General features: G+C 45.1%; 1 protein-coding gene across 1 annotated transcript in view; it reads right to left on the reverse strand.

Moving 5' to 3' along the window:
* LOC139544447 (A-kinase anchor protein 2-like) overlaps nucleotides 1-12,623 on the reverse strand; it is a 148,915-nt gene that overhangs the window by 133,654 nt on the left and 2,638 nt on the right. Inside the window, exon 2 of the mRNA XM_071351556.1 lies at nucleotides 4,598-5,392. Within this exon, the coding sequence (XP_071207657.1) occupies nucleotides 4,598-5,390 (793 nt within the window). The 5' untranslated portion in view covers nucleotides 5,391-5,392. The remainder of the gene's footprint in view (nucleotides 1-4,597; nucleotides 5,393-12,623) is intronic.

Below are 12,623 nucleotides of genomic sequence, written 5' to 3' on the forward strand. Positions count from 1 at the left end.
TGTGGTTCCAAATCAGAGGCAGCTGTCTATCGTTGTATCTGATTGAGAATCATACTTAGGTAGCCCTTTTCCCACCTGTGTTTTGTGGGTAGTTGTTTTCTGTTTTGTGTCTGTACCAGACAGAACTGTTTAGTTTTGTTTCTACTTTGTTATTTTGTTTCAGTGTTCAGTTTGAATGAATGATCATGAACACGTACGACGCTACGCTTTGGTCCTCTTCTTCAGACGAGCGTGACACTGTGTTTTTATCTTGCTACATAAATAGATACGCCTCTTAGCCACGTTATGACATGACATCCTCCTAGCAGCTAGCTATCTAGCTAACGTTAGGCTCCGTGTTTTTACCTTGCTACATCAATAGATACGCTAGCCTGTTAGCCACGTTATGACTGACTTGTGATCATTGCTAGTTTGATTGTATTGACATTTCCAGCCTTAGTTACATTCGTCCGTTTTTGTCCAAAATATTGAACTGAAGCAGTAAATCCTGAATGGAGGCAGCAAACAATGTACCAAGCCAGCTGGGATTTACAACCTGATTTAGGATTTTTTTTGAACTAGAAAGAAATGTATTGGTGAATTATATTAATCAAGCTTTGAACTGCAACCATCTATTCTGCCAACAATACCTTACTGTAAGTCATGGAATGTTGAGTCAAATTTAACCTATTTGTTTTGTTTTTTACCACTTAGAAAGTAGCATAAACTTGAAATTTGATATTTTTTTACAAATATAATGATTGTCTGTCTGTTTCATATCTGCAGACTAGTTAAAACGCTGTCAGTTCCACTTTAACAATCCAACAAGATTTGTTGTGTATAAAGCATGTTAGTATGAGCTACCTGCTCATTGCTTTTGACAGGAAACTGCAATGAGCTCCTTTATGAAGTATTGTACTGCAGTTATATTTGTGGTTGACTTGTGCAGAGCTTAGCCAGACACCATAATTTTTAGCACCATGTTAACTAGAGGTCGGCCAAATTAATCGGCATGGCCGATTAATTAGGGCCGATTTCAAGTTTTCATAATAATCGGTAATCGGCCTTTTTGGACGCTGATTATGGCCGATTACATTGCAATCCACGAGGAGACTGCGTGGCAGGCTGACCACCTGTTACGCGAGTGCAGCATCAAAGGGACCTTGTGGCTGCACGGAGCCAGGGTAAGTTGCTAGCTAGCATTAAACTTATCTTATAAAAAACAATCAATCTTCACATAATCACTAGTTAACTACACATGGTTGATGATATTACTAGGTTAACTAGCTTGTCCTGCGTTGCATATAATCAAAGCGGTGCCCGTTAATTTATCATCGAATCACAGCCCACTTCACCTTCGCCAAACGGGTGAAAGATTTAACAAAAGCACATTTGCGAGCAAAAAAAACTCTATCGATGCACAAATGTACCTAACCACAAATAGCAATGCCTTTCTTAAAATCAATACACAGAAGTAAATTTTTTTATATTCACCTTTTTTATATTCACCTGGATATCATAAGGTGAATGCACCAATTTGTAAGTCGCTCTGGATAAGAGCGTCTGCTAAATGACTTAAATGTAAATATTTAGTTCAAATAAATACATGTTAGCAGGCAATATTAACTAGGGAAATGGTGTCACTTCTCTTGCTTTCAGTTAAAGCAGAGTCAGGGTAAATGCAACTCTGTGGTTTCATAAGTTCTTTCAATGGCCTTGCAATACATTTAGTTCAAAAACATTCAAATACAGTAAATCTAACATAATAATAGAGTTCCCTCCTATACTCTGATAACCTGGTAGAGTTCCCTCCTATACTCTGATAACCTGGTAGAGTTCCCTCCTATACTCTGATACCCTGGTAGTTCCCTCCTATACTCTGGTACCCTGGTAGAGTTCCCTCCTATACGCTGATACTCTGAGTTCCCTCCTATACTCTGATACCCTGGTAGAGTTCCCTCCTATACTCTGATACCCTGGTAGGTCCCTCCTATACTCTGATACCCTGGTAGAGTTCCCTCCTATACTCTGATACCCTGGTAGAGTTCCCTCCTATACTCTGATACCCTGGTAGAGTTCCCTCCTATACTCTGATACCCTGGTAGAGTTCCCTCCTATACTCTGATACCTTGGTAGTTCTCTGCTATACTCTGATACCCTGGTAGTTCCCTCCTATACTCTGGTACCCTGGTAGAGTTCCCTCCTATACTCTGATACCCTGGTAGAGTTCCCTCCTATACTCTGATACCTTGGTAGTTCTCTGCTATACTCTGATACCCTGGTAGTTCCCTCCTATACTCTGGTACCCTGGTAGAGTTCCCTCCTATACTCTGATACCTTGGTAGTTCCCTGCTACACTCTGACACCCTGGTAGTTCCCTCCTATACTCTGATAACCTGGTAGAGTTCCCTCCTATACTCTGATAACCTGGTAGAGTTCCCTCCTATACTCTGATACCCTGGTATTGTTCCCTCCTATACTCTGATACTCTGGTAGTTCCCTCCTATACTCTGATACCCTGGTAGTTCTCTCCTATACTCCGATACCCTGGTATTGTTCCCTCCTATACCCTGATACCCTGGTAGAGTTCTCTCCTATACTCTGGTACCCTGGTTGTTCTCTCATATACTCTGGTACCCTGGTTGTTCTCTCATATACTCTGATACCCTGGTAGTTCTCTCCTATACTCTGATACCCTGGTGGTTCTCTCCTATACTCTGATACCCTGGTAGTTCTCTCCTATACTCTGATATCCTGGTAGTTCTCTCCTATACTCTGATACCCTGGTAGTTCTCTCCTATACTCTGGTACCCTGGTAGTTCTCTCCTATACTCTGGTACCCTGGTAGTTCTCTCCTATACTCTGGTACCCTGGTAGTTCTCTCCTATACTCTGATACCCTGGTAGTTCTCTCCTATACTCTGATATCCTGGTAGTTCTCTCCTATACTCTGATACCTTGGTAGTTCTCTCCTATACTCTGATACCCTGGTAGTTCTCTCCTATACTCTGGTACCCTGGTAGTTCTCTCCTATACTCTGGTACCCTGGTAGTTCTCTCCTATACTCTGATACCCTGGTAGTTCTCTCCTATACTCTGGTACCCTGGTAGTTCCCTCCTATACTCTGATACCCTGGTAGTTCTCTCCTATACTCTGATACCCTGGTAGTTCTCTCCTATACTCTGGTACCCTGGTAGTTCTCTCCTATACTCTGATACCCTGGTAGTTCTCTCCTATACTCTGGTACCCTGGTAGTTCTCTCCTATACTCTGATACCCTGGTAGTTCTCTCCTATACTCTGATACCCTGGTGGTTCCCTCTTCACCTCTGACATGGTTTGGTTGAGGAGGTTATGTGCCTAACATTAATTATGATAACTGTTCATGTTTCTGACAGTACAGACAGAAGGTCATAAGTAATGCCCTTTACAGGATATATCCCAAATGTACCCTATTCCCTTTATAGTGCACTACCTTAGACCAGAACCCTATTCCCTATATAGTGCACTACTTTAGACCAGATCCCTATATAGTGCACTACTTTAGACCACAGCCCTATTCCCTATATAGTGTACTACTTTAGACCACAGCCCTATTCCCTATATAGTGCACTACTTTAGACCACAGCCCTATTCCCTATATAGTGCACTACTTTAGACCAGAGCCCTATTCCCTATACAGTACACTTATTTTTACACAAATCCTCAGTTCTAAAGATGAATCTGTGATACCATATTTGGTCAGGGCCACTCTACCCTCAAGGCTCTGGTCAAAAGCACTGTATTACATAGGGAATAAGGTGCAGTTTGGGACGGGACCCTAGTCTGTTGGATGTCCATACAGTCAGTCAGATGTCTTTGCTTGAATAAGGCCACTAGACAGATGGGTGTGAATATCAACTGTAACATACTATATCTCTGTATGTGCAGGTCTTCTTTCTGTTGTTTTTAGTTGTGCCAGATAGAGAGTCATCTGATCCAGGTCTTTAACACCAAACATTCCTTGGATAAAGGATTGTGTTATAACCTACTTATTACAGACCAAATGGATGGTGTATACCATGTAACTAGTGGCTAGGCCAACCCAACCCAAACACTGTGCTGCTCTGGTTGGAATGGTGGTGTGTTGCCCTGCTCTGCGGGGAAGTTTCCCCTAGGTACAGATCTAGGATCAGCTTCCCCTCATCCAATCCTGACCTTCATCTGTAGTAGTAAACATCTTAAACTGACCCTTTATTAGTGTCTTCAACCTTCAACCTTCAACCTTCACCGTTGTCCTACTGAAGGGAGTGACAGAGTGCCTTTACTTTCCCTGGGAGGGGGGGCATCGTCAGGATAAGGGTCAGACGCAGGCTCACAAAGGATGTGTCAAAGGTCAAAGAAAAAGAGTGATGTCAACGCAGCCAAGTTCCAGGTGCCAGAGGGTAAGTTCTGTTAGTAGCCGTGAGGAGGAATAGGAGGAGGAGGAGGGTTTAGGGAGGAGGGAGATCAGAGCCTTGATTAACCAATGAGCTCCTCCCTCCCTGCAGTCCCAAGAGTAACAGAGAGTTGTGGGTAGTGTAGTTAAAGTAATGAGGTCACATGATAGTACAGCAGTGGCAGGGCTTTTTCTTCTCTATACCTGCTGGGGAGGGGAGTTCCTTGGTGGCCGTGGCAGAGCTCTCGTCCTTCCCCTCCGACGACAGGTCGGTGGTGTCGCTGAGCGGCCGGGCGCCGGACACCAGGTCGGCGGCGTTGCCGTCCATGGTGGAGTAACCGTCTGTCACCGTTTTCTCCCGTAGCGATTTCTCATCGTCCTCATCGATCAGGACGATCTCAGCCTTGATGGTGCCGTCGAATCCCAGCAGCCTCTTGGTCTCATCCTGGTCGTCTACATTATGATAGCCCATGAAGATCATCGTGATCGGCTTCTCCGCCGTAGCCTGGGGAGCCTCCGTCACCTCACCCTCAGATATCACCTCCCGGTAGGGTGGAGGCTGGGTGGTGATGGGGGTGCTTGGAGCCTGGGGCATCTTGTGGGCCGTGGTGGCAGAGCTAGGGACAGCTGGGGGGGTGGTGTAGGGGGTGTAGTTGGTAGGGAGGTCAGCGGAGCGGTCAGTGGACCTGGGGGAGGTTTTGGGGTCATCAGCGTCGGCGGGTTTGATGGTAACTTTAGCCTTGCCTCCCTGAGCACAGCCAGTGGTCGCCCCGACCCGCTTCATCAGCTCATCCACCTGTTGGGAGCTCCAGCGGTGAACCCCATTGTCCAGGGTGGAGGACCCCCCCGAGCGGACCTCGTAGACAACCTTCCGGCCGTCGTCGAAAACCTTGACCCCGTGGTCAGGCACTTCGTCAGGGCTGACTGCAGAAGCTGACAGGATCCTGGTGTCCCCTGTCTTTCTGTCCTTCTCCACGTTGATCTCCATGGCATACATCGCTGGGTGAAAGACAGACAGACAGACAGGGAGGGAGGGAGGGAGGGAGGATATCATGTTACCACTATAGTACATCTCTGGGTGAAAGAAAGACAGACAGGGAGAGAAGATATCATGTTACCACTATAGTACATCTCTGGGTGAAAGAAAGACAGACAGGGAGAGAAGATATCATGTTACCACTATAGTACATCTCTGGGTGAAAGACAGACAGACAGGGAGAGAAGATATCATGTGGTTTCCACTATAGTACATTTCTGGGTGATTATTTAAGATACTATTTGAAGACATAGAGTTTCAGATATTTTTTGGAAGATGGGCAGGGACTCTGCTGTCCTGATTCCACCATTGGGTTGGCGGAACGGAGTGCTCTCGTTGGGGTGTAGGGTTTGAGCATAGCCTGAATGTAGGGAGGGGCAGCTCCTCTTGCTACTCCGTAGCACCATGGTCTTGTAGTGGATGCGAGCTTCGACTGGAAGGCGGTGGAGTGTGCGGATGAGTGGGGTGATGTGGGAGGACTTGGGAAGGTTGAACACTAGGCCGGCTGCAGCGTTTGATGGCACAAGTGGGGGAGCCCTGCCAAGAGCGAGTTGCGGTAGTCCAGACTGGAGATGACAGTGCCTGGATTAGGACCTGCTCTGCTCCCTGTATGAGGAAGGGTGGTTCTATGGATGTTGTAGAACATGAACAGGAGAGAGCCACTGCTTTGATGTTTTGCAGAGAACAACAGGGTGTTGTCCAGGGCCACGCCAATGTTCTTTGACGTCTGAGATGGGTACACCATGGAGTTGTCCACCGTGATGGGAGGTCTTTGAGCGGGCAGGCCTTCACCGGGAGAATGAGCAGCTCCATCTTGTTGAGGTTGAGCTTGAGGTGGTGGGCCAATATCCAAGCTGAGGTATCTGCCAGGCACGCAGAGATGCGTGTCACTACCTGGGTGTCAGAAGGGGGGAAGGAGAAAAGTAGTTGAGTGTCATCCGCATTGCAATGATAGGAGAGACCATGTGAGGATATGACAGAGCTGAGTGACTTGGTGTATAGAGAGAAGAGGAGAGGGCCTAGAACCCGAGCCCTGGGGGACACCAGTAGTGAGAGTACGTGGTGCAGACACTGATCCTCTCCACGTCACCTGGTAGGAGCGGCCTGCCAGACAGGATGCATTCCAAGAGTGTGCAGAGCCTGAGACGCCCAGCCCTGAGAGGGTGGAGAGGAGGATCTGATAGAGTCTGAGACACCCAGCCCTGAGAGGGTGGAGAGGAGGATCTGATAGAGCCTGAGAGGAGGGAGAGGAGGATCTCATAGAGCCTGAGACACCCAGCCCTGAGAGGGTGGAGAGGAGGATCTGATAGAGCCTGAGAGGAGGGAGAGGAGGATCTCATAGAGCCTGAGACACCCAGCCCTGAGAGGGTGGAGAGGAGGATCTGATAGAGTCTGAGACACCCAGCCCTGAGAGGGTGGAGAGGAGGATCTGATAGAGCCTGAGACGTCCAGCCCTGAGTGGGTGGAGTGGAGGATCTGATGGTTCATGTGTCAAAGGCAGCGGATAGATCTAGGAGGATGAGAACAGAGGAGAGAGAGTCAGCTTTGGAAGTGTTGAGAGCCTCCGTGAGACAGAGAAGAGCAGTCTCGGTTGAGTGACCCATCTTGAAGCCTGACTGGTTAGGGTCAAGAAGATTGTTCTGAGAGAGATAGCGAGAGCGTTGATCAGAGACAGCACACTCAAGTGTTTTGGAAAGAAAAGAAAGAAGGGATACCGGTCTGTAGTTTTTGACATCAGAGGAGTCGAGTGTTTCTTGAGGAGGGGAGCGATTCGGGCATTTTGAAGTCAGAGGGGACGCAGCCAGTAGTCAGGGATGAGTTGATGAGGGAAGTGAGGAATGGGAGAAGGTCTCCAGAGTTGATCTGGAGAAAGGAAGAGGTGTTGGATTCGAGTGGGTTGTCGGGCGGCTGGACCTCACTAGTCAAAGGATTTCATCTGGAGAGAGAGGGGAGAAAGAGGTCAAGGCGTTTGGGTAGTTCTGTGTGAGTGGGACCAGTTGACTCAATAGGCTGAGTGAATGAGGAGCGGATGTCGTCGACCTTCTTGTCAAAGTGGTTGACAAAGTCGTCCACAAAGAGGGAGGAGGGAGGGAGAGAAGGATTAACTTCTTTGGTATAGGGGGCAGCATTTTCACTTTTGGATGAATTTCGTGCCCATAGTGAACTGCCTCCTACTCTGTCCCACATGCTAATATATGCATATCATTATTACTATTGGATAGAAAACACTCTGAAGTTTCTAAAATTGTTTGAATGATGTCTGTGAGTATAACATAACTCATATGGCAGGCAAAAACCTGAGAAAAAATCCAAACAGGAAGTGAAAATTCTGAGAGTGGTCGTTGTTAGTCATCGCCTATTCAATTCCCTGTAATATGTGGATCTGTTTGCACTTCATACGCCTTCCACTAGATGTCAACAGTCAGTAGAACGTGGAATGAAGCTTATGCTGTGTTGTGGGACCGGATGGGAGGGGAATGAGTCAGTGGTCTGGCAGATTGCCAGTTCCTGGTCACGCGCTTTCCTCATGTTGTCGTCTTGCGTTCCATTACTTATAGAGACTGAAAATAATTCTCCGGTTGGAACCTTATTGGATATAAATGATAACAACATCCTGAAGATTGATTCTCTACTTACTTTGACCAGTTTATTCGACCTGGAATATAACTTTTTGAAGTTTTCGTCCAACGTTTGCCTGCATCTGCGCGAGCGTTTGGACACGTGTACTAAACATGCTAGCAAAATTAGCTAATTGGACATAAGTAATGGACATTATCGAACAAAACAACGATTTATTGTGGAACTAGGATTCCTGGCACTGCATTCTGATGAAGTTAATCAAAGGTAAGGGAATATTTCTGATGTAATTTCGTATTTCTGTTGACTCCAACATGGCGGAGAAATGTTGTTAAATCTTAGCGCCGTCTCAGATTATTGCATGATGTGCTATTTACGTAAAGTTTTTTTAAATCTGACACAGCGGTTGCATTAAGAAAAAGTGTATCTTTAATTATATGTAAAACATGTATCTTTCATCAAAGTTTATGATGAGTATTTCTGTTATTTGACATGGCTCTCTGTAATTACTCCAGATATTTTGGAGGCATTTCTGAGCATGGCGCCAATGTAAACCGAGATTTGTGGATATAAATATGCACATTATCGAACAAAACATAAATGTATTGTGTAACACGATGTCAGTTGAGTGTCATCTGATGAAGATGTTCAAAGGTTAGTGATTAATTTTATCTCTATTTCTGTTTTTTGTTACTACTATCTTTTGCTGGGAAAATGGCTGTGTTTTTCTGTGGCTATGTACTGAGCTAACATAATTGTTTGGTGTGCTTTTTGAAATCAGACATGTTGGCTGGATTCACAACATGTGTAGCTTTAATTTGGTGTCTTTCATGTGTGATTTCATGAAAGATTGATTTTTATAGTAATATTTTGGAATTTGGTGCGCTACATTTTTTCTGGATTTTGGCCAAGTGGGATGTTAGAGAGAAGTTAAGGAAGGAAGAGAAGGCAGAAAAAAGTTTCCTAGGGTTAGAAGCTTGAAATTTAGAGTGATAAAAGTGGCTTTAGCAGCGGATACAGAGGAAGAGAAAGTAGAGAGGAGGGAGAGGAAGTATGATGGGTTCTCCGGAAGTTTAGTTTTCCTCCATTTACACTCAGCTGCCCGCAGCCCTGTTCTGTAAGCTCGCAATGAGTCACTCAGCCACGGAGCAGGGGAGTAGGCTAACAGAGACCTGGAGGAGGGTTACAGTGAGATAAGTAGGAGAACAGAGACCTGGAGGGGGGTTACAGTGAGATTAGTAGGAGAACAGAGACCTGGAGGAGGGTTACAGTGAGATTAGTAGGAGAACAGAGACCTGGAGGAGGGTTACAGTGAGATTAGTAGGCGAACAGCCTCTAGTAAAGACGAGGTCAAGTGTATTGCCTGCCTTGTGAGTGGGAGGGGACTGGGAAAGGGTCAAAAGGAGAGGAAAGAGAGTGTTGGAAAGAAATGAATAGAATGCAGTCATCAGGAGGTTGAAGTCGCCAAGTACGAAGAGCAGTGAGCCATCTTGAGGGAATGAGTTTATCAAGGTGTCAAGCTCATTGAGGAACTCTCCAAGGGCACCTGGTGGGCGATAGATGACAACAATGTTAAGCTTGAGTGGACAAGTGACAGTAACAGCATGGAATTGAAATGAGACGATGGACAGGAGGGAAAAAAACAGAACATCTCTACTCAGGAAAAATGTGTATCAATGTGCCACCAGAGCGATGCCCAGATGCTCTCGGATTATGAGACGAAACGAAGTCAGATGAAGAGAGAGCAGCTTGAGTAGCAGTATTTTCTGATTTGATCTAAGTCTCCGTCAGGGCCAAAAAAGTCAAGGGACTGAAGGGCAGCGTAGGATAGGATGAACTTGGAGTTCTTGACCTCAGATCGGCAGTTCCAAACGCAGCCAGAGACGAAGGAATTCCACATGGGGTTGTGCAGGCAGGGTACACTAAAATAGAAGAGTTGTAGCCAGGGGTAGGGGAGCGTCTGTAGAGCCTACAGGGAGACGAGCGAACAGAAAACACACACATAGTGAGATCTGTAAATAACTAGGTAAGATACTCAAGTGAGAGAGCGATGGGGAGCCGCTGGCATGACTGCCGCTGAGAAAAACAGGGGAGACTGAAGTACTAATAATACTGCTAATTGCCTTTAAGATGAAGAACCACTCCCCCTGATTACAAAAACAAGCCACAAATTGCCCTGACAATCCTGGTTGATGTGTCAACAACTGTCTTCAAGTTGTGAGCAGTAAGCAGTTCACACACAAAGTAGGTCACTGGGAAGACAGGCAGCACTTTTAAAGTAGATGGCCCTAGTTAAACGTCTCACTCCTGGAGATATCAGGAGATATCAGGAGTGTCTCTAGCTATAGAATCACTCCTGGAGATATCAGGAGATATCAGGAGTCCTCTAATTATAGAATCACTCCTGGAGATATCAGGAGATATCAGGAGTCCTCTAATTATAGAATCACTCCTGGAGATATCAGGAGATATCAGGAGATATCAGGAGTCATCTAGCTATAGAATGAAGCATGACAGACAGACAGGCAGTGAGGGAGGCAGACAGACAGGCAGACAGACAGTGCCAGTACAGTACAACAGGACTTGTGATTTTCCAATTACCTTAAAAAGTATCTTCATTACAAAATTATCTTCAAGGGATTTTCTCAATATGTTTTTTAAAAAGTGGAGTTTATCTTTTCCATGTTATGTCTAATGTATGGCGTTTATTACACCTCTCCACACCTTAAGAAACAGATGAAAACTAAACAGCACAGTATTTCACTGTAGATAAGACTGGCTGCTCACGATAGTCAACCATACTGTGTTCAACCAACCGCCATCTTTGGTCATTTCACCTCTGCTCACTGGGGCACATAGTTACATGGTCACATGGTCACATAGTTACATGGTCAGTGTTAATATGTTACAGTCTGTTAGTACTGTGATCAGAGCCCAGTCCCAGTGTTTTTTTTATTTTTTTTTATTTAACCTTTATTTAACCAGGTAGGCAAATTGAGAACACGTTCTCATTTACAATTGCGACCTGGCCAAGATAAAGCAAAGCAGTTCGACACATACAACAACACATAGTTACACATGGAGTAAAACAAACATATAGTCAATAATACAGTGAAAAAAAATAAGTCTATATACAATGTGAGCAAGTGAGGTGAGATAAGGGAGGTGAAGGCAAACAAATATATGTATAAATAAATAAAAATATAAAAAGGCCATGGAGGCGAAGTGAATACAACACAGCAAGTAAAATAAAAACTAAAAACACTGGAATGGTTGGTTTGCAGTGGAAGAAAGCGCAAAGTAGAGACAGAAATAATGGGGTGCAAAGGAGCAAAATAAATAAATAAATACAGTAGGTAAAGAGGTAGTTGTTTGGGCTAAATTATAGATGGGCTATGTACAGGTGCAGTAATCTATGAGCTGCTCTGACAGCTGGTGCTTAAAGCTAGTGAGGGAGATAAGTGTTTCCAGTTTCAGAGATTTTTGTAGTTCGTTCCAGTCATTGGCAGCAGAGAACTGGAAGGAGAGGCGTCCAAAGGAAGAATTGGTTTTGGGGGTGACTAGAGAGATATACCTGCTGGAGCGCGTGCTACAGGTAGGTGCTGCTATGGTGACCAGCGAGCTGAGATAAGGGGGGACTTTACCTAGCAGGGTCTTGTAGATGACCTGGAACCAGTGGGTTTGGCGACGAGTATGAAGCGAGGGCCAGCCAACGAGAGTGTACAGGTCGCAGTGGTGGGTAGTATATGGGGCTTTGGTGACAAAACGGATGGCACTGTGATAGACTGCATCCAATTTATTGAGTAGGGTTTTGGAGGCTATTTTGTAAATGACAAATTAAATAGTGTTAATATGTTATAGTCTGTTAGTACTGTGATCAGAGCCCAGTCCCAGTGTTAATATGTTATAGTCTGTTAGTCCTGTGATCAGAGCCCAGTCCCAGTGTTAATATGTTATAGTCTGTTAGTCCTGTGATCAGGGCCCAGTCCCAGTGTTAATATGTTATAGTCTGTTAGTCCTGTGATCAGAGCCCAGTCCCAGTGTTAATATGTTATAGTCTGTTAGTACTGTGATCAGGGCCCAGTCCCAGTGTTAATATGTTACAGTCTGTTAGTCCTGTGATCAGAGCCCAGTCCCAGTGTTAATATGTTATAGTCTGTTAGTCCTGTGATCAGAGCCCAGTCCCAGTGTTAATATGTTATAGTCTGTTAGTCCTGTGATCAGGGCCCAGTCCCAGTGTTAATATGTTATAGTCTGTTAGTCCTGTGATCAGGGCCCAGTCCCAGTGTTAATATGTTATAGTCTGTTAGTCCTGTGATCAGGGCCCAGTCCCAGTGTTAATATGTTATAGTCTGTTAGTCCTGTGATCAGAGCCCAGTCCCAGTGTTAATATGTTATAGTCTGTTAGTACTGTGATCAGGGCCCAGTCCCAGTGTTAATATGTTACAGTCTGTTAGTCCTGTGATCAGAGCCCAGTCCCAGTGTTAATATGTTATAGTCTGTTAGTCCTGTGATCAGAGCCCAGTCCCAGTGTTAATATGTTATAGTCTGTTAGTCCTGTGATCAGGGCCCAGTCCCAGTGTTAATATGTTATAGTCTGTTAGTCTGTTAAACATA

Source organism: Salvelinus alpinus, chromosome 18 (genome assembly GCF_045679555.1).
Source record: "Salvelinus alpinus chromosome 18, SLU_Salpinus.1, whole genome shotgun sequence".
NCBI classification, from domain to species: Eukaryota; Metazoa; Chordata; class Actinopteri; order Salmoniformes; family Salmonidae; genus Salvelinus; species Salvelinus alpinus.